This window comes from Macrotis lagotis, chromosome 3, assembly GCF_037893015.1.
Source record: "Macrotis lagotis isolate mMagLag1 chromosome 3, bilby.v1.9.chrom.fasta, whole genome shotgun sequence".
Taxonomy (NCBI): domain Eukaryota; kingdom Metazoa; phylum Chordata; class Mammalia; order Peramelemorphia; family Peramelidae; genus Macrotis; species Macrotis lagotis.
In genome coordinates this window covers 230,652,206-230,677,583 of record NC_133660.1, presented here as the reverse complement: position 1 = coordinate 230,677,583, position 25,378 = coordinate 230,652,206, and the positions used below count along the sequence as shown (strand labels likewise).

The 25,378-nt window shown below is 35.7% G+C and overlaps 1 protein-coding gene and 1 long non-coding RNA gene across 6 annotated transcripts in view; one reads left to right on the top strand and one right to left on the bottom strand.

Moving 5' to 3' along the window:
- SPON1 (spondin 1) overlaps positions 1-25,378 on the top strand; it is a 784,537-nt gene that overhangs the window by 513,710 nt on the left and 245,449 nt on the right. For 4 of the 5 annotated variants that reach the window (XM_074230138.1, XM_074230137.1, XM_074230136.1 and 1 more), the window contains one exon: positions 9,510-9,574. The exons of the other annotated variant lie outside the window; for it this stretch is intronic. In XM_074230138.1, the coding sequence (XP_074086239.1) occupies positions 9,510-9,574 (65 nt within the window). The remainder of the gene's footprint in view (positions 1-9,509; positions 9,575-25,378) is intronic. 5 annotated transcript variants of the gene reach the window in all.
- Positions 1-25,378, bottom strand: part of LOC141518267 (uncharacterized) — a 181,567-nt gene that overhangs the window by 64,591 nt on the left and 91,598 nt on the right. The window lies entirely within an intron of this gene.

The following is a 25,378-nucleotide window of genomic DNA, read 5'->3' as shown; positions in this document are numbered from 1 at the left end:
GGTCTATCATATCTAACTTTTCCAAAATTCTATTTACCTCCTTATTTCTCTTATTTTTAATTTATTTATTTTTCCAATTATATGTAAAGATCACTTTCAACATTCATTTTTGTAAAGTTTTCTCCATCCTACCCTTCTGTCCCCTCCACACTAAGATAGCTTAACTTCTTTCTTATTTATTTTGTGACTAGATTTATCTAGTTCTTGAGAGGAAGGGTTGAGGACCCCACTACTATCATTTTGCTGTCTATTTTTCCCCTGTAACTTGTTTAACTTCTCCTCTAAGAATATGAGTGTTATACCACTTGGTGCATATGTATTAAGTATTGATATTATTTCCTTATCTGTGATGTCTTTTAGCAAGATTTAGGTTTCTTACATAGCTCTTTTAATTAAATCTATTTTTGCTTTTGTTTTATCTGAGATCAGGATTGCTACCCCTCCTTTTATTTTTTACTTCAGCTGGAGCATAATAAATTTTGCTTCAGCCTTTCACCTTTACTCTGTGTGTACTTCTCTGCTTCAAAATATGTTTCCTGTAAACGACATATTGAAGGATTCTGTTTTTTAGTCCATTCTGCTTTCCACTTCAGTTTTATGGGAAGAGTTCATCCCATTCATTTTAACAGTTTGGGGGAATTATTTTTTGCAAGGCAATGGGGTTAGATGACTTGACCAAGGTCATCTAGCTAGGTAATTATTAAATATCTGAAGTCAAATTTGAATTCAGATCCTCCTAACTCCAGGCCTAGTGCTCTATACACTGCACCACCCTGTTGCCCCAAACATTAACAGTTTTGATTATTACTAACTGTATATTTCTCTCCACCTTATTTTTCTTCCTATTTATATTTTTCTCTCTCCTTCCATCTTGTCCCTCTAATCAGTGCTCTGCTTCTGAATACCACTGCTCTCAATTTCTCCTCCCTTCTAACCCCTGGGGCACAGGGAGTGCTGCCCCAAGCTTCTTGTGCTGGGAAGCACAGTTCTGGTCACTGCCTTTCTGTGCCAGGCTCTCAAATTCTGGCAGCTTGTCCATGCACTGGAGGGCTCCATCCTGGTTACTTCCGTTGTGTTGGGGATTCTGGGCCTAGCAGTTTGCCTTCTTCACTGGAGCTAGAGGCTTCCTACCACTGGCCTGATAAGTCTGCACTTTGGAATCTCAGGTGTTGATCGGTGCTCTGGCTTAAGGCCTCCCTCTGATTTCCTGGACATAGTCTTTGCTGAGCTGTACTCCCCTCTTATCCAAGAAAGACAGACCTTTCCTATAATCCTTCTAAGTCAACTTAAACTGGAAAATGGTTTGCTTCATCTTTTTGGAGATTCTGTCACTCTAGAATCTTTTCAGAGTTTTGATTTAACACTGTTTTTAAGAGAAACATGGGAGAACTCAAGTGATTTCATGGCTTTTCTCTGCCATCTTCTCTGGCAGCCCAGATAGTAGATTTCGCCCATGTTCTTTAAAGCAAAGGCTCTTTTCCTGAAATTCATAGACTCCAAATGGAGGATGGGTCCAAATCTAACTCCATAGGGATCTGTGATCTTGAATGAAAAGAATACATTTTTATTTTAATATAACTGGTTTCACTTATAATCCTATGTATTTTATTTTATACATCTAACATTATTCTGTGGTTTCATAAACATTATAATATGTACAGTTCTCTCAATCATTTGAACTACTTTCTTATCCGTATCTTAATGTGACCAACCTAGTACCATGAGTGGTAAATACCTTTTTCTCATTTTTTTAGAATGTTGATTAAATGAGTAATTGAATGGACCAACCTTACACTTTGCTAACAGCTTCAGGGAAAGTATACAAAAGGATCACCAAGTTGACCTGCCATGGTCAAATTGTGTGGAGGTGTAAATCAGATGAGAATTCAGAGGACTGGGAAGAGACATTCTAATCAATTATGACAGTAAGGTCAGTGTACTATTTGACTAAGATTAGTAAGTTAGAAGAATTAGGGGAAATTCATCACATTGTATTTTGAGTTTGTTTTCTTTCTAAGCTCAGCCTTTATGTATTTTTTAAATTTAGGACATAATAAGATAAATGAAATTTTTAGCAAAACAGATAATCAATAAAAATATTTCATTAGCTTGCCAATACTAAGGTATAGAACTTGGGTTTTGAACTCCTGCCTCTGACTGAGGTATCACTGCCATCTTGTGGCAAAATACCTAAGAAGAAGAAAAAAGATATTTAAATTGAAACCAAAGGCAATGAAACATAGTTTTACATAGGTTTTATCAGAACCTTGAGATTAAATAATTTTGAGTGCTTTAATTATAACAGTAATAATCTAGTAACAACTTCTTCCCCTTTACTCTCAATTACCTGTTGCTATTGTGTGTAAAGACATTAAGCAAAAGGGAAGGGGGTCAAAATCACTGTGTTGGGGGGAAAATGAGATATTAAATCTCAATCCCCCAGATTGGAGGACTGGAGAGAGTTGGATTCTTTCATTTGACCGTTATTTAAAGGATACTTAGGGTACTCTTTCCGATGGATTGGAAGCAGATGCCAAACTGTTCAGCACTCAGAACTGAACAGAGGCTAGGGGAAGAGAAAAAAATAGCAAGAGTGAGAATAAATCTTTAAGAGTTATGCAGACCAGAGAGATGCTTAAGTCTATCCTAGGTGTACAAATTACCAAAAAGGTACTTGTAGAGTTGGTTTAGCAACCATTTGCCCCATCACATTGTCCCTTCATCTTAATATCAGCTAGTACTTTGAAGAATTAATCTATGAGGAACCATGTGAACTCTTTAAGATCTCAAGATATTTGATCTTCATGGTCTTTTTATATGGTAATTGTAATTGCTGTAATTTTTCTTTCATCTCTGAGAAAACTAAATAGTCAAATCTCAAAACAAGTTCATTAATCCAGGTTAAGATCCTCTGCTTATGGCCTCTATAGGTCAGGTAACCGTGACAAGTAGTAGTCTAAGATATGAAAAGTATAAATCAGACTAGGTCACTAGTATAAGAAATAATTAAAATCAGGATGATGAGATTCAGTGCAGAGAGAAGTCAAAGGTAATAAAAAGAGGCAGAGGAGTCTCGTGCTGAGCTTCAGGAAGTCAATCAGGTACCTTGGATAGTTCCCTGAGAGTAGACTAGAGTCTATTCTCAGAACCTCAGAACAATTTAATTGATCCAAAATCTCTTTTTTATTATTCTCTCTATCATTCATTTTCTGAAGACCTTTTCTCTTCAATGCCCAGGGCAGGGACAGGAAACTTGAAAATTTTAGGTTTGCTTTTGTTGTGTTTTTAATAATTTTAGTCATATAATGAATAAACAAAAGAAGTCTTCAATTTGTTACAATTTATCAAATATAAAAACCATTCTCTGATCCATTGCAATGACATAAAGCAGTCCCTAGGTTGACAAAAGCTTTGCTATTGAAATAAAGAACCTAATAGGTCCTTCTAAATTGGAAAAATTTCAAAAGTAAGGTGCATATTGGTCTACATGTATGTCATCCAAGGATAAATCCAAGTTCAGAGTGTCTCATAACCAGAAGGTCTATTAATAGGGGATGATTTTTTTTGCAGCCACACAAACCCACAAAGACCATCTGCTAAGGCACAGTGGGGTTTTAATCTGTGTCAGTGGTAGAAGAACCCACACTGACAAAATCACAGGTTTTTTGAAGTATTTCATAATTATCATTTTAGTCATAATATAGATTTTTCCCCTTCAAATTTAGCTTGCACAAAACCTAAGTCAACCTAAAATGAGTATTGTTTTTAAGTATAAAGTCTTGCAATTTTTTCCCTTTCAAAGATAGACCAATTTCAAGATGTGACCTGTGCCTTGACCCATATGGTAGAACTCAAAAAGAATTTTTCTTACTGTTCTTTTCAAATATTGGCAAAAGTCTAAAACTGAAATGTTTTATTTTGCATGACAAGAATCTCTGAGAAATCCTTGATTTTCTTGATTATTATCTTTGTAGGGGAAATGGAGGAAGAGAAATGAGAATAGTAGAAACATCTCTTTGGGATTATATGTATTTAACTAAAATACATATGGTTCCAGAAATAGCCCTTTTAAGTAGGATCCTGCCAGTGGAACATATAAGTAAACAAAAGAGATGACTTTGTGGGTGCTGTCAACTAGCTCTAATCATTGTCAAAATTGTGAAATCATTGAGTTTTGGGCTTGGAGTCCCAATTGCAAGCCCAACAGTCATTGAGATTAGTGTGAATTTGAGGAATTTTGAGATTTACTAAATCTCCATGGACCTCAATTTTCCATGGTGTAAAAGAGGTATGCTATTTAATTCTTGGTCTGACAACTCTCCAGTATTGCCATGAGGGTCAACTAAAAGTAATATTTATGAAAGAACTTTGTAACCTAAAAGTGCTAATTGGATATAATCACAGTTCAACAAATAATTTATATACCTTTTTAAAATAATTATTGGTACTTGATTTCTCCATCCTCTCTGCTCACATGTCTTCACTCTCTTATGAAATCCTAATGACAATAGAACATGATAGCTATTCACACTGATGTATAAATAAGTCAGAAAACTTGGCATATTATATCTCCCAGGAGTATTTTATAAGAGAATAAAATTGTAATCTGAAGAATTGTTGTTAAAATGTTAGCTTTCTAGATATCATTGAGGGATCCCCATTTTGGTTTGAGACAGAAGTCTTCCTGACATGTTAGAAATCACATGTTCCACATGGCCAATTATTTGATGTTTATGGTCTGAGACTCTGATCTTAATTGTAGTTTCAGTCAAAGAGAATAACAAATAGATTTTTTAAGAGTGTGATATGAGTTTCCAATTTCCTTAAATAGCTTTTCAGGAATGACTCCTATGCAAGGAGGACTAAGAATATACTTGGTTGATAGGTTCAGTGCCATAGATTTCTTGTTGATCCAGTGTTTGGATTGGTTTGGTTACATTGGTTCTTGAATTTATTACACCTCCAACAAATTGAAGACTTTCTGATAAAAGAATTCTCAGTGACCACAAATCTACTTTTGACTCTTTTCATTTACTCATATATGGACTGAAACCTGCTCTTTCCTGAGTCAGATGACTAATAGCTGTGACCTTAGAAAGAAGCAGAAACTCCAACAGGTCTCCCAATATATTGCCAGTTTTTAAACAAGACTAATATTACAGACCAAAGAAAATTATTTTTGTTAAGATTATCTGCAGAATTAGAACAATTTTGAGGTACTACCTCATAGCCATAGGATTAACTAATGAGAGAGAAAGAGAAAATAACAAATGTTGGAGGGAATGTAGAGACATTCTTTATGGAGACATTGGAGACATTGTGGAATGATTCAACAAATTTGTAGAACAATTTGAAACTATTTCCAAAGAACTATAAAACTATCCCTATCCTTTGACTTCACAAGACCACTACCAGGTCTTTTTCCAGAAGAGATGAAAAACAGGAAGGAAAAGGACCTATATGTGAAAATATATTTATAGCAGTTCTTTTCTGATGGTAAGAAATTTGAAATTGAAGTAATGTCCATCAGTTAGAGAATGGTTGAGCAAATTGTGATATGTGATTAGTATGGAATACTACTTTGCTATAAGAAATGATGAATATGGGGCAATTAGATGGTGCAGTGGATAGAGTACCATTCCTGAAGTCAGGAGACCTAAGTTCAAGTGTGACCTCAGACGCTTAATAATTACCTAGCTGTGTGACCTTGGGCAACTCACTAAACTCAATTGCCTTGCAAAAAAAGGGGGAAAAAAGAAATGATGAATAGGATGCTCTCAATAAAACTTGAAAGAACTTACATGAGCAAATGCAATGAGGAATGTACTGTATACAAGGAATAGCAATATTGCAGAATAATCAACTATGAAAGATTTACCTTGCTCAGCAATGCTATGACCGAAGGCAACTCTGAAAGACCTATGAGAAAGAATACTACACATCCCAAAAACAAATTTGATGGTGTCTGAATACAGATTGAAGCTTAATTGACTTATATATGGCAACTAGCAGTCAAGCAGTCTTCTCCCTTACACTCCAATTCTTCCTCAAAGAATGCAAACATTTCAAAATGCAGCTGAGTTAGATACAATTGGAAAGGTCATCCACTATTTTTTAAACACCAAGAATGCATTCTATAATTTGAAGAGAAATTGGGCCATGGATTTTTTTCTTTTTTCCCCCTTTTTTTGCAAGGCAATGGGGTTAAGTGACTTGCCCAAGGTCACACAGCTAGGTAATTATTAAGTGTCTGAGGTCACATTTGAACTCGGGTCCTCCTAACTCCAGGGCCAGTGCTCTATCCATTGCACCACCAAGGCACCCTATGGGCCATAGATTTTTAAAATGAAGGTGACTTACCGTTATTTGTTTTTTGGCAGTATTCAACTATGATAGACTTAACTCTTTTCATCAATACAGTGTTCAAAGACAATTCAAAAAGTTCTGTGATGGAAAATGCCATCTACATCCAGAAAAACAACTATAGAAGCTGAATGCAGATCAATGAATATTATTTTCATTTTTTTAAATTGTTTTTTTTCTTCTTGTGGTTTTCCCTTTTGCTCTGATTCTTCAACATGACTAATATGGAAATATGTGTAACATGATTGTATTTGTATATCCTATATCAGATTACTTGCTATCCTAGGGTAGGAAGGGTAGAAAGAAGGGTCAAAGAGAGAAAACTTTACAAAAATAAATATTGAAAATTATCTAACCTATCACTGGAAGGGCAGCTGGGTGGTACAGTTGACAGAGCCCTGGAATCAGAAGGACCTGAGTTCAAATTTGACCTTAAACACTTTTATAATTGTCTAACTGTGCGATCTTGGGCAAGTTATTTAACCCCATTGCCTTGCAAAAATAAGACAAAAAAGTATATAACTGGAAAATGAATAAATTTGAAAAATAAAAGTTATCGGTTTTAACTCTCCATTTTACAGATTCTAAAACTAAAACTAAAAGTGAGTAGCCCAGGGTCAATAAACATCTGAGATAGCATTTAAACCTAGATCTTCCTAACTCCAAGTCTAGTGCTTTGGTTGTTACATGGTACTTGATATAGGGATAATAAATAGAGCAGTGCTTACTTTGGCCCCCACTGCCTGAAGGTCATTATTATATTTTATTTATATTTTATGAATATTATATTTTATTCCTCCTCCAGGGTTCACCAGTATCTTTAGGATTCACTGTCTCATAACCGGTAGGTTTGGTTACGAGCTAAAAGAATTGGCATTTATTTCTTATCCATCTTTTTTGCCTTAAAATCAGCTGCTGGATCAGTATCTCTTTCATTATGATCAAGGAGGCAATTCCCAAAGGGGTTATTTTTGCCTCTTTGCTCACCAATATGACTATTTTCTGTCTTTCCTAATTCCAGGGAAATCTTCCACACAGCTTATCATTTTTTTCCTGTCCACAGGGAAAAACTCACTTCTTCATACCTTACAAGTAATGACTAAAAGTCAGATTACCATTGCAATTGTCAATAGTATCTCATTTAAATATATAAGTAGAGCTAACTTCCATTTTCCCATGCTAATTAAATGGATTGAGGTAGGTGACACTATGTATAATCCAAATAATTACTATTTGACTTTTGAATGAATGTTTGTATAGACATTTGAATATACTGTGTCTGATGTCTGAAGTTTCAAGTCAAATGAAGCACTTACTTCCTGTGTGACCTTGGATAACGATGATAAGGTTTGCAAAGCACCTTCCATTCATTTCAACAGACGGCCTTCTTACCATCCCTAGGAGATAGTTCCCATTATTATTCCTATGAGGAAACTGAGACTGAGAAACATTAAGTGACTTGCCCAGAGTTACACAACTTAAAAGTATCTAAGGTAGGATTTGAACTCAGGCCTTCCTGACCTGATCTGAGGAAGCTAGGGGGTCCAGTTAATAGTGCACTGCCCATGGGGGCAGCTAGGTGACGTAGTGGATAAAGCATTGGCCCTGGAGTCAGGAGGACCTGGGTTCAAATCCGGTCTCAGACACTTAATAATTACCTAGCTGTGTGGCCCTGGGCAAGCCACTTAACCCCATTTGCCTTGCAAAAACCTAAAAAAACAAACAAAAAAAAAAAAAACAGTGCACTGCCCGAGGAAGTCAGGAAGACTTGAACTCAAATCCAACCTCAGACACTTCCTATCAGGATGACCTTGGACTAGTCATTTAACCTTCATTTGTTTAGTTTCCATGTCTGTAAACTGAGGATAATAAAAGCACCCATTTTATAGGGTTTTTTTGTTTTTTAGGTTTTTGCAAGGCAAATGGGGTTAAGTGGCTTGCCCAAGGCCACACAGCTAGGTGTCTGAGACCATATTTTATAAGTTTTTGTGAGGGTCAAATAAGATGATGATAATAAAGCTTAGCACAATACCTTTCCATATGGTATGCACTATACAAATGTTAGTTATAATAGTAACAATATTTAGGCTACCACTCTATCTTCTTTGACATTTATTTACCCCCAAAATTAGGTTGTTTAGAAAAGATGACCCCTGAGTTCATTTTCACCTCAAGGTTTATGATCTTCTGATCGATACTAGGATCTAATTTGAAATGAAATGGAAAGCTCTTCACCTTTCTTTTGTCATCTTCCTCAATCCTTGACATTTGGCTCATTATGCTTTGTGCTGCAATGATGCTGCTATCAGACAAACTTTCTGATTCAGTGGTCCCGGAGTCCAACACCAATAGGAACTTTTCCAGGTGAAAATTATTTTGGTTTAAAGATTGATTTTCTGGTAATTGAGCTTCAATATAGGAGGGAACTTCTGCATCCTTCATTTCAATTAAATTTACTTTGACAATTATTTCTTAAGCATCTATTATGTGTGAAGTATTGTGCTACATATAGGGATATAAAGCCAAAAATAAGAATTCCTACCCTAGAGGAACTTACTGTCTTTGGATAAACCTATAAAAGTAATTTCAGAATAATTCTTGAAGTGGAGTACTAACCACCATACGTCTCATGTAGGAAGTAATACTCAACCTGAGCTTGGGAATTAAAGATGCCAAGAGGCAAAGGTGAGGAGGGAGTAAATCTCAGTTCTTATAGAAGGGAGCATCAATGCGGTAAGTCTGAAATTCAGGATTTACTGGGGAGGTAAATTGAGGAGAACCTAGGGAGTCCAGTAAATAGATTTTCCAGCCTGGTGTGAAGACTTATCTTCCTGAATTCAAATCTAGCCTCAGACACTCACTTGGGTAAGTTTCTTAACCATGTTTGTTTCAGCTTTCTTATCTGTAAAATGAATTGGAGAAAGACATAGCAAATCACTCCAGTATCTTTGCCATTAAAATCCCTAAATGAGGGTGAGAAGTATGAAAATATTTCCCCTTTTCATGGGCAAGAAAGGTCTCTCTGATGCCTTAGTCAATATATATGACCAGTCCTTGGAGGACTCAGGGGATATGTTAACAAAGCAATCTTATTTGGGAGCCCAATCCCTTATTAACTGATTTTGGTCTTTTTTTTTTTTTTCCAGAGCGACGAAGTTCTCACCGTCATTAAAGCTAAAGCCCAGTGGCCAGCCTGGCAGCCTCTCAATGTGTAAGTCAGGAGCAGACACTGCCTTTATAATGTTCCAGTTTTCAATGTCACAGAACAGACCCTTCTCTACACGGTGCTGGCAAAGAATCAATAAGCTGCAGCGAAACCCTCCTGCCTTCTTTACAGTCAGTAACACCTGTCAGGAAGTGAGAATGGGGTTGGCCTTATACAAGTATGTATGAACCCTCCTCCTGGATATCATAGCAGGAAATCCGGTTCAGTCAATATTTCTCAACTAATTATAGATTTTTAAATAAGTTAGAAGGTTGTACTAAAGCCAGTATCACACACTCCATGTGTTTCCCAATTATTCCTTCTTGCTTAAACATAAGGGTTTTGAAAATTAAATTAAATTTTTCTATAATTAAGCATTTATTTGACATGAGACTAAACTTAGACTTTGGCCCTAATAGGCATATTTGGTTCTTTAAGATTATAATAGTTCATATTTATATGTATTAAAGCACTTTTGTCAAAAATATGTAAGCAGGTCGTCCCTGTATTATTTTTCCCATTTAATAGATGAAGAAACAGGTGTGGAGATATGGAGTAGCTAGTAAGTAGTGAAACTCAGGTCTCTTGACTCTAAGTTTAGTATTCCTTTTACTAGCCCGTGCCATTTATCACTCATCCCACACTGGGTGGCTTTCAATGCTTCTTTCCAGTAAAATGTATTTATTTCTTACTTTTTGTAACTTGTTCAAGAATCCCCTGTCTTTGTCGGTCCAAAAAATAACATTATATTTAAATACCAGGCAAAGTGGGATGATTCTTCAGTTTATAAAAGTATTGCCATTTCAATAACAAAGCAACCTAATGTTTTTACAATACAATGCCATTTACCAAAATTTGGTTTAGGGATTTTCTATTGTCTCACAGAGGTGATTTCAGTTGGCCAAAGGTTGAAAAGGATATATACTAGTCCCACTGTGCTAAGTCAATATTCATCTATTATAATAATTTAAATGTTAGCAGACTTTTAAACTTGGCAATTATACAATCTCTGTCCTTTGTGTTTATAATATACAAGGCTACTATCCTTTATATATGGAGTCTCACAACAATTGAAAAGAAACTTTAAGCATTAATTATTTTTAAGAGGATATATATGTGTATGTTTACATGCAGACAGCCATACATATTTATATATACACACACAAACAAACAGGCTCAGGGTGGGGGGGTTGCAATCTAATACATTTTTGTGGCCTAGAGTCACCTGATTAATATTAGGCATTATCACAATAAGGAAGTCAGGACAGTTGAACTGGAAAGGTATTGAGGCAGTCAACTATTGCCAACTGTCCTGTAGAACATTATCCCTTCTCCCATGTTAAGGTAACATAGTTGGTTTATTAGCCCTGGAATCATAGGATAAGAAACTTAGAGTGGAATAGACCTCAGAGGTCACCTTGATCTCTACTGCTTTTTACAGATTGGCCCTTCTGTATGAAAACTCTGGGCTTTCTCTGCTCTTCTCTATATATTTGTATTCTACTGGGTGTATCCTCAGAGAAATTTTGTATTCTGGTCCATGCTACAATGTGCAAGATTCTGACTGTGAGAATTTGAATACCTGGGTACTTATTTTAATTCAATAATTTTTTTTTAGAATCCATACGCTAATAGTAAAGGGTACAGTTACTAATGTTGTAAGAATTATATTAAAATTTTCAACTCACAATATGTCACAATTTCATGTCACAATACACCTTCACCAATACCTTGACCTCACTAATCCTTCCCCAGAACTACTCCAAACCCCCATTTACACTGTGAAGCAGAGATCTAAGATTAAGTTGGCATGAGAATTCCAGAGCCATAAACCTAACTCAACAGTTTCCCAGCTCTTTTATTCTCTGCCATCAAATTTGGACCATCCCCAGTCTGAAGTCATGTTTAGCACATGAACAAGATTCATTACTATAGTATTTTAATGGTTCCAAAATCCATGTGATTATTTGATAAAAAATAATTGAGATTCCTCTAGGACTTATTTGATAGTTTTTGAAAATTGCAGTCAACTAGACTTGGAGACATATGTCTATAATCTCTGCTATCCAAGAAGGCTGAAATTGGTGAACCAATGGAGCTTGGGAATTTTGAGTTGTAGTAGGACCCAAGTTGATTGGGTGTCCTTGCCCAGTCTGGTACCAATATGGCAAACTCATGAACAGAGGACCAATATACCCTGATCAGAAATTTGGTGCAGGTCAAATTGTCTATGCTGATCATAGAGTGATCAGGCCTATGAGTAACCACTATACTTCCTGCCGGGACAAGATACGAAGATTTAATCTAGAAAAAGGAAAACTACTGAAGCCAAAATATTCATCATGCCCTGGTCCCCCTGGTGAGCAATGCCTCTGAAATTAATTAGATTGAGCCTTGGACCATTAATATGTGGTCCATGCCGAAATCTATACTGAAAACTTTTTCAGTATTTTAGTTTTTGCCCAAACTCAACTGTAATTAGTACAGCTTTGAAAACTCAAGGTTACCTCTTCACAATAAGCAAGAACTTAAAGAAATTTAAAAGCTCATCTGAAAACAAACATTCAAAGTGGGAATTTGTCCATCCAATTCCAGAAAAAAAATACAGCTAAATTTATAAATATCCAATCAGCTTCATCTTCATGAATGCCTAGAGATTTCTTAAATAAACTCTAAACTATATAAATGATCTTTGGTTGAAATATCCATTGATATGAGTTAGCTTCCATGTTTTTTAATTATAATTTGAATTTTTCAGAGTGCGATATGCTCCCTGTGCCATCTTGCTACCTGGGTGACTTTGGGCCATTCTCTTTGCTTCTGGGTACCTCATTTGTCTCTTCTGTAAAATAGTAAAGAAGGATTCATCTAATAATTTCATTCTGTATTAAGAGAGAATAGCTTTGGGGCAGCTAGGTGGTGCAGGGGATGGAGCATTAGCCGTGGAATCAGGAGTACCTGAGTTCAAATCTGGCCTCAGATGCTTAATAATTACCCAGCGATGTGGCCTTGGGCAAGCCACTTAACCTCATTGCCTAGCAAAAACCTAAAAAAAAGAAAGAGAGAGAATAGCTTTAAGTTGTATAGCAGTATGATTCCAAGTCACAACTCTTGCCATGACACAATTTAGATATCACCCAAATTCTCCAATCCCACACTTGATCTGTGAATCCCCTTAACTCAGAAATTGTTAGATTAAGGGTTCTTAACTCAATGGTCTAAAAATGTGTGTTTTTTTAAATTTTGGTAACTATATTTTTATTACAATCCAGTTTCTTATAATTCTCTGTATTTTATTTTATTCTATTCATTAAAAAACATTATTCTGAGAAAGAATTCAAAGTCTTTACAGACTTCAAAAGAGCTAGGATATAAAAAAGTGAAGACCTTCTGCTTTAGATCACAAATTTAGACTTACTAGGGTTGTTAGATATATAGTCATAAGAATATAGCAATGTGACTTTAGAGCCTTAATATATCCAAAAGATCTTGTCCAACCTCCTCATCTTACAGATAAAAAGATAAAATAGTTTAATAGATGAAAAAGGAAAGAAAGATAAAAAACCAAAATCATTCTAAAATATGCTTAGTGAAGCAAAACAAATTAGTGAATTAGCCATGTTCAAAAAAGATATCTCAGTCTATACCCCAAGTCCATTACCTAATGCTTATAAGAGCAGGTAGCATGTTTCATCATGAGAGCACTGCAATCATGGTTTGTCATTGCACTGATAAAAATTCTTATCTTTCAGAGTTGATTTGTTTTTTGCGATGCTGGCATTATATAAATTGTTCTGTTCATTCCACTCAGTATCCATTCTTACAAGTGTTCTTAGTTTTTCTGAAGCTGTCTCCTTCATCATTTCTAGGACATGATATGAATTCTATTACAACCATATATCATAATTTTTTTCAGCCATTCTTTGCCACTGCAAAAAGAGCTATTGTACACATTTTTAATCTATCAATTTTTTTATCTATTTGCTGCTATGCCATAAGATTGTTTTAGCAATTTGAATTGGTATTCACACAAATGACAATAACATAGAAATAGGAAAGTTGTATAATCTCTAACATGAATTCACATAACTTTTAAGCCCTCATTATCTGCCTTGTATCTTTAAAAAAAAAGTTATAGTTAGACTTGCTAAAGTTAAAATGACATCCTATTAATTCCTTTTCTAAAGTGAAATCTAAAATCTTATCACCTTTTACATATGAAGATTCTAGCTTTATTCTATTTTGCCCTAACCCATTCACTGAATTTATTTCTCATAAAATTAATAACTTTCAATGATGACAAATAATGAAATAAGCATATAGATCAAAGAATAACATTTTCCCAAAAGAACTAGCACTTAAAGAAGAAAAAGCAAATGAACAACTAAATAAACAAAAATGTCTATACTGGGTTCCATTTATCTGAAGTTCTGCTACCTTTGGTCTCCTCTCCTTTTTTTAAAATATAGTTGTAGTAATTGTATCTGTAGAGTGTTGGTACTGTTTACCACTGATCTCACTTTATATCGCTTCACTTGTCTTCTCATCATTTCCTATATTCTTCATAATGTTCCCTTAAATTATTAGACCACAATTTTTTCTACTATTCTCTATTTGTTGAACAGATAGAACAGTATCTAGTTTTTAGCTATTAAAAATAAAGCAATGGTGATTTTTAACAGATTAGGCTCTTTTTATCCTTTAAAAATTTTAGGATAATGTCTTGTCTGTAGCATTATTGAGTCAAAAGGTATAATTGAGATTTTTAAAATATTTTTAACAATGCAGCTATTCTTTATTCACCTTTCACAGAAAATAATAAAATTCTGGACTAAGTAACTTAATTAATATTCAATTGAATATATCTTTTGTGTAAAGCAAGGTATACTGTGCCATCGAGATTCCTTCTTTCTTTCTGTAGTGAGGAACTCTCTTATCAAAAAACTGATGAATCATTTTAAATGAATTTTTGAATCTTTATCATTAGCCCTCTATTCACCTAGGAGTATTGTTTCCTCATCCTCCAGTTTTGAATCCTTGAAATACCCATTTTTCTCTTTGATAACAAAACAACAGAGTATCTGAAACTCAGGACAGAAGATAAAAAGAGAAATTTAAAATTATATGATGGAATTTCAGTACAAACCATTTTTGATGATACAACATTAAGATACCAAGTATAGCATTTGGTCTAGGAAGTCAATCTAGGGTTTTGCCAAGGATGTCCCTCCCATAACTTAATGGTTAAGCTTCTGAGTGCCAAGATTTCTAACTCTAAGTAATATACAACCAATTAAGGTTGCTTTATTTTTCCACTAATGTAAACAATTTGGTCTACATTGGAAATGCATGCAAAGAAATCAATAAGTTAACATGCAAAAGAGGAGAGAGACTGGCTTAGTCTGAAAGAAAATTCAGTTTTCAGAAGCCTGACCAGATAATAAATTGAAGTATCAGCAGGGTGATGATATGAACTATGGAAATATTCTGTTCCTGGATTGACCAGGAGCTAGTTGAGAGACTGTGGAAGCATTGTGGTCATGCTACTGATCCAGTCAAGTCAGGAAAATCTACAGTGATAAGATCCTATTTTGTGATGAGCCAAAGACAAAGGGTACTTTGTATAGCGCATCAGAATTCATTACCATTATGAGAAGTGCAAAGTATTGAGCAAATGGGGCCCAAGGCAGGAGGCATGTCTGGAGATCAAAGGAAGAGATTAGCAGTGTGGTGATGATGAGAGCCAAAGGGGAAGGATGAAAGAGGGCAAAGTATGGAGTGCCAAGAGACCAAGCATCTAAACAGGTTTGAGCTTGCTCAAAGACTTTGTCTCTGATTTGTTATGCTGTGTGGTTAATGTATGGCTACCTTTTGAACTTTGAAGGGTGTTCTCTTAACCCTGCTTAACCCTTCATGTTTTTGTATACTTTAATTGAATTTGAAAGAACACAGGGCTTGGACTCTGAGTTTGAATCCTTCCCTATCTCAGCTTTCTAACATATGAGTATAAAAATACCCACAAAAACTAGGGATAGCTAGATGGATCAGTCATTAAACACTAGACCTGGAATCAGGAAAGACCTAGGGCCAAATCCAGTCTCAGATACTGTATAACCCTGGACAAGACACTTAATTTCTGTACCAATTTCCTCATTTCTAAATGGAGATAAAAATGGCTCCTACCTCCCAGAGTTGTTGTGAGGATGAAATAAGATCATACTTGTAAAGCAATGAACATAATCTCTATCATATAATAAGTACTATGAAAATGATATATATGATATAAAAATTATTACTCTCAGTGTCATGAAGCTCAAATTAATTCACATAAAGTATCAAATTTAATATAAAATTATTATTATTATTTTTTCCCTGGCTCTCCTAAGTCACTTTCCTTACAACGCAAGTAACTCCATAATATGAAGTCTGCCCCAGAACTACCAGTCCAAAAGCTTGGGATGTTTCTGCTTTGATAGGTTGGATACAGGTAGTCTTGAGAACTAGTTCTCTCATCAGATGTTTATCTCATTCATAAAATTGTAACTTTAACATTCTAATGTATATCACTAAGACACTCAGGCCTTCTGACTTCAACATATGTAAACTTTCCATTATGCCATATCTGTCTATGATTGGTATTCATTGACAATTCTTGATCGAGAAAGTTTAATAATCACTGTGGTGCGGTTGAGCAGAAATCTAGCATAGTGTGTTGGATGTAGACAACTTTGAGATACAGAAAAGCATTAGAATGTTATTACAATAATCTAGGTAAGAGTTGATATGCACCTAGTCTAGAGTGGCATCCTTGGAAATGAATGACTAAACAGATAGGAAAAAAACTGATGGGGTAGAACTGAAATGATTTGACATTTGATTAAAAATAACAGGAAGATTAAATCTGAGGGGGGAAAGAGAAGTCAGTGATGACTCTGACTTCAACCCTAGTGATCTGAGATATCACTAGCAGAAGAATAAAAGAATCTCAAGATAAAAACTTTTGATTTTTCTAATAGTTTTAGGCATCCTGAGGATGTCACTAATACAGCTTTTTTATTGCAGTTCCTCCAGTCCCTTGTCTAGCACAGTACCTTAGCAATATTGGAATAAATGGCTACTACAGTGAACTAATGAACTTACCTTTATACAATTTAGTCTATTCTCCTCACTATCCCATTCACCTTTCTCTAGATATAAGAGCTGATAAATCTCCCATCTAAAATGTGCTACCTAAACAAATCACAAGAACCTAACTCACACCTGAAGCAGTAATCCCCCTTGTTAAGAAGTGAAATTTCCATCTGTTGGTTTTAACTTTGCCCTTTGAAATCTCTCTTCTAGAAACATGCCTTAAGCTATTTCACAAAATTGGGTTTTTAAGGAATCTCAGAGTGAGGCAATATGGAACAGTAGAAAGAGTGCCATCTCTGGAGTGGAAGGATCACTCTTACTTGTAGGCACAATAGAAACAAGTATTTTACTCTTTTGTTTTCTTTTCTTTTATCTAGAGGAACCATAGCAGACCAGTTCAATTTGTTCTCATGGTCTCTAAACCTCTGCCTCATACTGGCTTCCCTTTCTTGACTGTTATCTAGTTGGTCAACAGCCTTCCCAAAATGTTAGGCATTTTGATGATACCTACAGTATTACCAATCAGCATTCACTTTGATCTGGCTTATCATCTCCATTGCTTTTAATGCTATGTCTAGCAGAGTGCCCATATACATAGTAGGAATAAAAGGTTGCTTCATTGAATTGATTTGTTGAATTGATTGGTTTACAAAAGAGTTTTCAGTTCACTTCACCATTCTCATCACTCTCCTTGGATATGTTCATTAGTCTTCTCCCTAAAATGTGGTTTTCCAACCAAGAGTACGTTGCCAGATGTGCTCTTACAAGGGCAAAAAAATGACAGAGTAGTAACTGTTCTGAACACTTTTCTTCTCTTGATATAGTTGAAAATTACACTGACATTTTAATATCAGTTGATTTACATTAAGCTTCCAGATCACCAAACTCTTCAAATCTTCTTTATGTGAACTGTTGTTATATTACCATCCTCTCCCCTCATATCTGTGAGGTTGATTTTTTAAAACCCAGGTGTAGGAATTTTACATTTTTTCTCTTACATTCACCTTACTTGATCTAATTCATTGTTCTAGCCTGTTGACAATTTTATCCTAATTCTGTCATCTGGATGTGTCATTCTTCCCAGATCCAAACCATTTGAAAGTTTGATAAGCATGCCATCAACAACTTCATCCAAGATATCAACAAAAATGTTGAAAAGAACTGAGGTAGAGATAGGAACTGAAAATTCAGGTCAATCACATACTGTACAGAGTACAGAGACAGAAATGAGAAAATCTCTGTCATTAAAATGGAAAGAATTTTCATTTTCATGAGGGAGAAATATATATATATATATATATATATATATATATATATATAGAGAGAGAGAGAGAGAGAGAGAGAGAGAGAGATGCATAAATATAAAATAAAGAGCAAATAGATATTTTGTGAAGGTAGTGATGAGAGGAAAAGTTCTATTATCTGTTCTGTACTGGAAAATCTTCTCTAGACTTGATTCAGCAGGAATGCCTTGGTTCTGGTTATTCTGAATCCTGAAACAGTTCTAGGTCCTGAAAATCCCTTTGGCAATAGGTTAAAAGGAAGTCACAGAATTGACGTTTTTCTTGATGAAAACATGTTCCCTTATAGTAATAAATACTTTCCTTGATGATTATTCACCAACCACCCAACGACTGTAAAAAAAAAAATGCAAGAACATGGGCTTACAATTTAAAATATAGATTCCCAAGGTGTGGCTAGGTGGCATAGTGGATAAAGCACTGGCCTTGGAGTCAGAAGTACCTGGGTTCAAATCCAGTCTCAGACACTTAATAATTGCCCAGCTGTGTGGCCTTGGGCAAGCCACTTAACCCCATTTGCCTTGCAAAAAAACCTAAAAAAAACTGTGTTGTAAAATATAGATTCCCTCCCCCTTTTCAATTTCAGATTGAAATTTTCCATCTCACAGGAACATCTCTGACCCACCATCATTCCATCAACTGTCACGTCTCTAATCCAAACTGGAGTTTTTTCCCCTCACCATTTAAACAGAAGTTTCACCATTTTTAGTTTTGCCAGTGAATCTTTAAAAGTCCATTTTTGCAGTGCCTGGACTATCACAAACCGAATTAATGAACACTAGAATGATTCCAATTAACAGTTTTGGCAAGTGAAAGGGATTAGATTTTGAAAAAATCCCAGGCCAGAAATGACACCCATAAATCACCTTTGTCAATTTTGTCTTATTTCATTAGTAAACTATACAATTAGTCAAAGACAGAGTACTTTGTAGCATATCAACTAGAGTTCACACAATAGTATACAGTAATCTTTCCTTCAAACTAAGTCCAATTGTCCATATAATCCACCTGTCTAGTCCTTCTTTGGCATGATCCAATTAAGAAATCAAATAGGGGAACCAAAGACTAGCAATAGGAGCAAAGTTTTGTTTTGCAAAAACAGTCCTACTACTCATTAATGTGTTTGCTCAATTGAGGTTAATGGAATTCTCTGCTCCCTAGCTCATTAGGAAGCAAGGCTGACCTACTTTTACAAGGTCCTGGCCACTGGAACTGACATGGTTTTCAATGAGTATTGTTTTTATCCCCAGGACCCATTTAAACAAGTGTAATCGCCAATGAACAAATTAGCTTGCAGATCATTGTTTAGCTCTGGTAGAGCTCATCCAGCTGAGAACTATAGTTAGGAAAGGGAAAGGATATATTTTGAGCAAAGGAATTAAAAATTCCTCACTCATTTGTTATGCATTTGACTAAGTGGGAAGCTGGCTTATTCTGAATTCTAATTACCAAGTGTAGTTATGTTTATTTTTATTCACTCCCTTAAAAGTGAATAAGGTGAACTATCATCTTCCTTTAATAACTATCCATTTTACTTAATTAACATTTGATGACATAAATTGTTCATAAGTGTTGTTCCAGCTAATAGTTTTGAGATGAAATCTAGAATACTGTCACCCCAGTAAGAAAGCAAATGAGCAGAAGCTTATACACAACCTTTATAATTTCCACATCTTCACCAGAATTGCTTATTATATAAAATTGTTCTTTGGGGTATGGATATTTTCAGTCATGGGATGTTTCAGGAGACAAGAGTGATGACAACTCCACTGACTCCTCTACCAAAAAGGACATAGTTGAATCATATATGTGCCAAAGGGTGATCCAATTTCCTCAAGGATGGCTCCTACCAGCTGTTATTGTTAAAATGGTTGGGGGTGGGTGGTGGAAGAGAGTGAGCCACCAGCTGGCTGACTGCTTAGATTGAGTCTCATGTGGGGTCTGCAGATTGATGGGGTCACAACACCTGGAGCTCAGCGTTGAAAGTTCACACATTCAATTGTATCTGATTACCAAAGTAAGAAGAGGCTTTGAAGGACTAATTCAGACTGGTTGAATCCACTTGGAACAAATAGAAATCCCAATTTTCTAATTTCCAATGAGAGGCATATGGGGCAGTAACTAATCCTGCTCATTGGCACTATTCACAGGTTTTCTAGTAGGTGGGTCCGTTAAGGAGACAGTGGTTGTTTAGAAGGGAGAGGAGCAGAACCACAGTTGTGTATCATTGTTTTAACCAAGCCTGTGATTTCCTCCGTGGGAGACTCTTTCCTCTGCCATTGCAGATCTGAACCTTTCCTGAAATTTATAGTTTCTATTTATGGCCATATCCCAACTCTAGACTATTTCTCTCTAGATCAGGGGTGGGGAACCTTTTTTCTGCCAAATATTTATAACATCATACACAGGGAATACAAAATTGTCAGCTTAAGAATTAGCCTGCCCTATTTGGCCAAAGATTAGTTCACCACTCAAAAGCTCCTAGATTTATTGAATTTTGAGACTTGCCTGCAGTTGCCATGACAAATTATTTCACCAGCCTTGTATTACCCACAGACTGGACATTCTTGCCCCTTGCTCTAAATGGTCTATACTGATCATTTGCCATAGAGTGTCATCTTCCCTTATTCTTTTTTGGAAGTAATGTAATGCAGTGGAAAGAAGACAATTCAGAGACACGGAACTTAGGTTCAAATCCCCAGTGGACTGACTACTTAATACTCATGTGACCTTGGGCAATTTCCTTAATGTGTCTGTCCTTTTGTTTCTTCTGTAAAATGAAGGGGTTGGACTATGTAACTTCTATAGTTCTTACAGCATTAAACTTATTCTCTGTAACTTCTAGAAGAAAGATCATTAACTACTGTTTCACTACTGGGGACAGCTAGGTGGCAAGGTTCAGTAGAGAGAGTGTTGGGACTGGAGTCAGGAAGACTCATCTTCCTGAGTTCAAATCTGGCCTCAGGGACTTACTAGCTGTGTGATCACCTATTTGCCTTAGTTTCCTCATCTGTAAAATGATCTGGAGAAAGAAATGACAAACCACTCCAGTATATTTGCAAGAAAGCACCAAATAGGGTCACAAAAAGTCAAATACAACTAAAAAAAATAAATTACTGTAACTTACAGGCAGCTGTATTGAGCTTTGAATAAAAGAATCTGAGTTTAATTCCTAACTATGACACTTCTCTTAACTTGAGCAATTCATTTATGTACCCCTTAGTTTCTTCATCTATTAATTGAAAGAGTTGAATTAATGATCTTTAAGATTCCTTCTATCTCTTGATCCTATGATTCTTTTCTAGACTCCATCAAGTGCCCCCACTATTCTGTTGTAGCATAACACATGTGTCATAACAAAAATATGTTATAATGAATTATATCAGTTTATTTTATGATAGTTATATTTTAGTCTTCATAAGCTGTTGTTCTCAAAAAAAATAAAGTTCATATCATCTAGTCTCCACTTTGCAGAGAAGTCAGAGGTCCAGGGCAGTTAAGAAATTTTCCTGAGATTATATGCATTACTATATATATAAGCTGGGTCTTTAATCGAGTTCTCCAGACTTCAGTTAAGTCCTAGATCCTTAAGGATTGACTACAGTCTCTGAAATTTGCTAACCTCATTCTAATACTATGGCTGTTAATCTCATTCACTATATGAAGAGGTTTTTTCCCTGATTCTTTTTTTTTAGGGTTTTTTTTTTTTTGCAAGGCAAAATGGGGTTAAGTGGCTTGCCCAAGGCCACACAGCTAGGTAATTATTAAGTGTCTGAGACCAGATTTGAACCCAGGTACTCCTGACTCCAGGGCTGGTGCTTTATCCACTACACCACATCCCCACCCAATTAAATCTTATAAGGTAATCTTTCTGCCTTTATTCGAAATCTGAAGCACCCTTTGCAATGACTATACTATAATTCACAACAGTAAGGAAAGGAAAAAGTAAGGAAATTAGGTTCAATTCTAATGAGCCATAGTTTTTCAATATGTAAGGTAACTTCTCGACTTTGAGCTACCTTTGGAAAGGTATCAGGTTTAATAAGCCTTATGGTCCCTTCTGTTCTGACTGTGAGTTTAAGTTACTCTTGGGTTCTGAGAATCTTATTGCTTAGTGCTTTCAAATGTTGAATTACTTGCTTGCCTCCTAGTGTCTAAAAGGAGTTCCTGCAGTACCAGAAGCACATAAATTCATAGAGTATCTGTCATTAAAAAGAATCCTTTTCTGGCAAAGAAGAATCCCAGAATATTAAATTTGGAAGGGATCTCAAAGTTCAGTTACTCAGGCCTGATCAATATTCCCTTCTCTGTCATCTTAGAGGCTTTGCATATAGATATTTTCATGTAATTATCTTTTTCTGAGTTTGTATCTTGAGCATCATTATAGTGGTTTTTTTCATGATTGGATTCTTTTTTTGTTGTTGTTTGATCATTTTTCCAGCCTCATTCTTGACTTTGGACTTTTTTTGTTAGAGTTGTCTTCTGTTCAGTGCTGGGTGGACTAGGGTTAGGTACATTAGGTCTGATAAGTTTTTAGTACTTCTAATGTGATGTGATCCAATGAAAGGACTGTTAAGTTCCCTACTAGTTTGAGCTCTGATCCTTAAACAGGGCCCCTATTCCTCTGGATTTCATCTTCTTTCTGACCTGGAACTGTGAATAAGAACTAAATAATGGGCAGCAGAGCTATTAGATGGCACCCATTCCTGATCCTTGTGCTAGTATGAGGGGCTTCTGAAATGTCTTTCTACCCGTGTTAGTTCCCTTGTTGTCCTTGAGCACTGGGCGATTCCCTGGTACTGCTGCTGCTATTGTCACTGTGATGAGCTCCTGATCAACCTGTACCCCAAAATCTATAGTTCCTTTCTGAATAGCTTTCTGAGCTGTTCTGAGTTAGAAAAAATTATTCACTATGATTAAGTCTCGGTTTTGCCTCTCAGAATTCAATTTGGTGAATTTTCTAGGAAATTGAGGAAGAGGTTTTCAGGAAAACTGTGACCAAGTGGCCAATTACTTTACCATCTTGATTCCTCCATATCCCATCATTATTAAGTAGTCATCTCGCCTTTACTTAAAGACCTCCAATGAGAGGCAACCTACAGATTCCCAAAACAACTCACTTCATTTTGAGATCATCCTAATTGTTAGAAGCTTTTTCCTAATATTAGCCCCAAACCTGCCTCTAGCTTCTACCCCATCATCTTCATTATGCCCTCTTAGTACAAAAGGAACAAGTTGGAGTTTTCTTCCATATGACAGTCCTTCAAATCCTGAATAAGAGTCATTATTCCCTTTCTTATACTCTTATGTTCAGGCTAAACACTCTCATTTTTTCTGTCATATAGCATGGTTTCCAGGAACCATTGATATCTTTGTTGCCATACTGTCACACTCGATCTTTTCTATATCCTTACTAAAAAGTAGCCCCTCAAACTGAATGCTACCTCTTATCAGGGCAGACTGAGGCAGAGCCTCAACCTCCTGGACACTATGCCTCTCGTAATGAAGGATGGCACAGAAATCCTTGCTCTAGCTGCCATCTCACCCTTTATACTCTTTTTGAGTCAACCTGCCCTAGATCTTTTTCTAAAGAACTATTTTGAAACCAAGTCATCCCTGACATGTGTTTGTAAATATTGTTCCCCAGCCCATTCTCTAGTGTGACTTTCCAGGCTTGGTAGTAACAGGAACAAATCCTGAGTTGATCTAAGTACTTTATTGCTCTTCCTTACTCTGACCAGCAACTACAGAAAAGAGAATTCCAGAATAAAGCATAGCTAAATAATACAGTTTTGTTATACAAGTTGCATACTTTTTTCAGTCGCTTCAATTCTTACAATATTCCTAGACATTGCTCCTCATTATAGTGGCATAGCTTTGCACATACACAGGCCAAATTATTGGGAACAAACTCCTATGTCATTCTAGTAACTGCCTTACTACATCCCCAATTACTTAATCATCTTCTTGTGCAGAGCTGTCAAAGCGCACACACAGTGGCAATACTCCCAATTGTGGCCTAAACAAGATAAAAATATAAATTGGAAATACTTAATAAAATAAAAAATGTTAATTTATGATTTTTTAAGTTCACATGTGGTCCAGAGTGATGCTTATGTTTGATTTACTGGCCCCATTTGAATTTGAGTTTGCCATCCATGTTCTGGTGCTCAGTTTACCTCTTAATTGGCCCAACCTGGTACCATTTTTCTGGGCTCTTATGAGAATTCTCTTTTCCATTCTTATCTTCAGTAAATATGACTGAATTTTTGCTCTTAATCTTAGCTGAACTAATAGTACTTGAGATAAAATACCTGAAAAAGGTTAAGACTACATATTCCTACAGATAAAACACAGTCAGTGATATTAATTTACAAGTGGTCTATTCTTGGACCTGGACCAGATGCTACCCAAGTCTCTACTCCCTACTCTATTATATTAATTTATTTTCTTCCATAGCTTCTAGATTTCAATGATCATCTTTCAAACTTTATCTTTAACTCCCTGGCTACCATAACATTACCTCACTTTTATTAAATTCAGTAAAAGATTAAGCTAATGCAATAAATGAGAAAAACAGTGTGTGGACCTAGAGCCCTAAGTCATTTCTTAACTATGATCTCATTCAACGGCAGTAACAGCTGATATATGTGTATATATATATATATATATATATATATATATATATGGCTTTAAAGTTTGCAAAGCAGTTTACATACATGATCTTATTTCAGACTCAAAAACTCTATGAAGTAAGTGTTAAAATTATTATTTCCTTTTTACAAATGAGGAAATTGAGGCAAAGAAAGTTAAAGAAAAATTGAGGCTAAAGAAAGGTTAGCAAGTGGCTAATTAATTCACATGGCTAATAAGCATCAGAAGTAGGATTTGAGCTCAGGTCTTTTTAACACTAAATCCAAAGCTCTATTACACCACATTTCCTCTTGGAATGTATTTTTTCACTTCTTATTCCCTTTCATGTTGATATCAAGAGACTATTCTATATAAATTTTAGAGGAGTGATAGAAAAATCCATTGAAGTTGGTCCCCCATTCCAACATGTTTAGCCGTCAACATCCAGTTGAATATCCAGGCACAAAAACCTGTACTTATTTAATTCTTATCTTCTAGTCTGTATTCCTATCTATAACCTCTAGATGGTGCTAGATTCTTCCAACCTACTTTAAGATAAAGATTTGAGAATATTTGGTCAATTCCTACATGTTGAGAAGTCCTTGCCCACAAACCTCCCAGGAACTGAAGGGCAATTTGCTCTTTTCAAATAGGGATATAAGGGAAAGTCTATTATGTCCCAGTATGCTTGTCCACATACACATACACCACATAAGAACATCTGTATTCTCAATACACAGAGAGA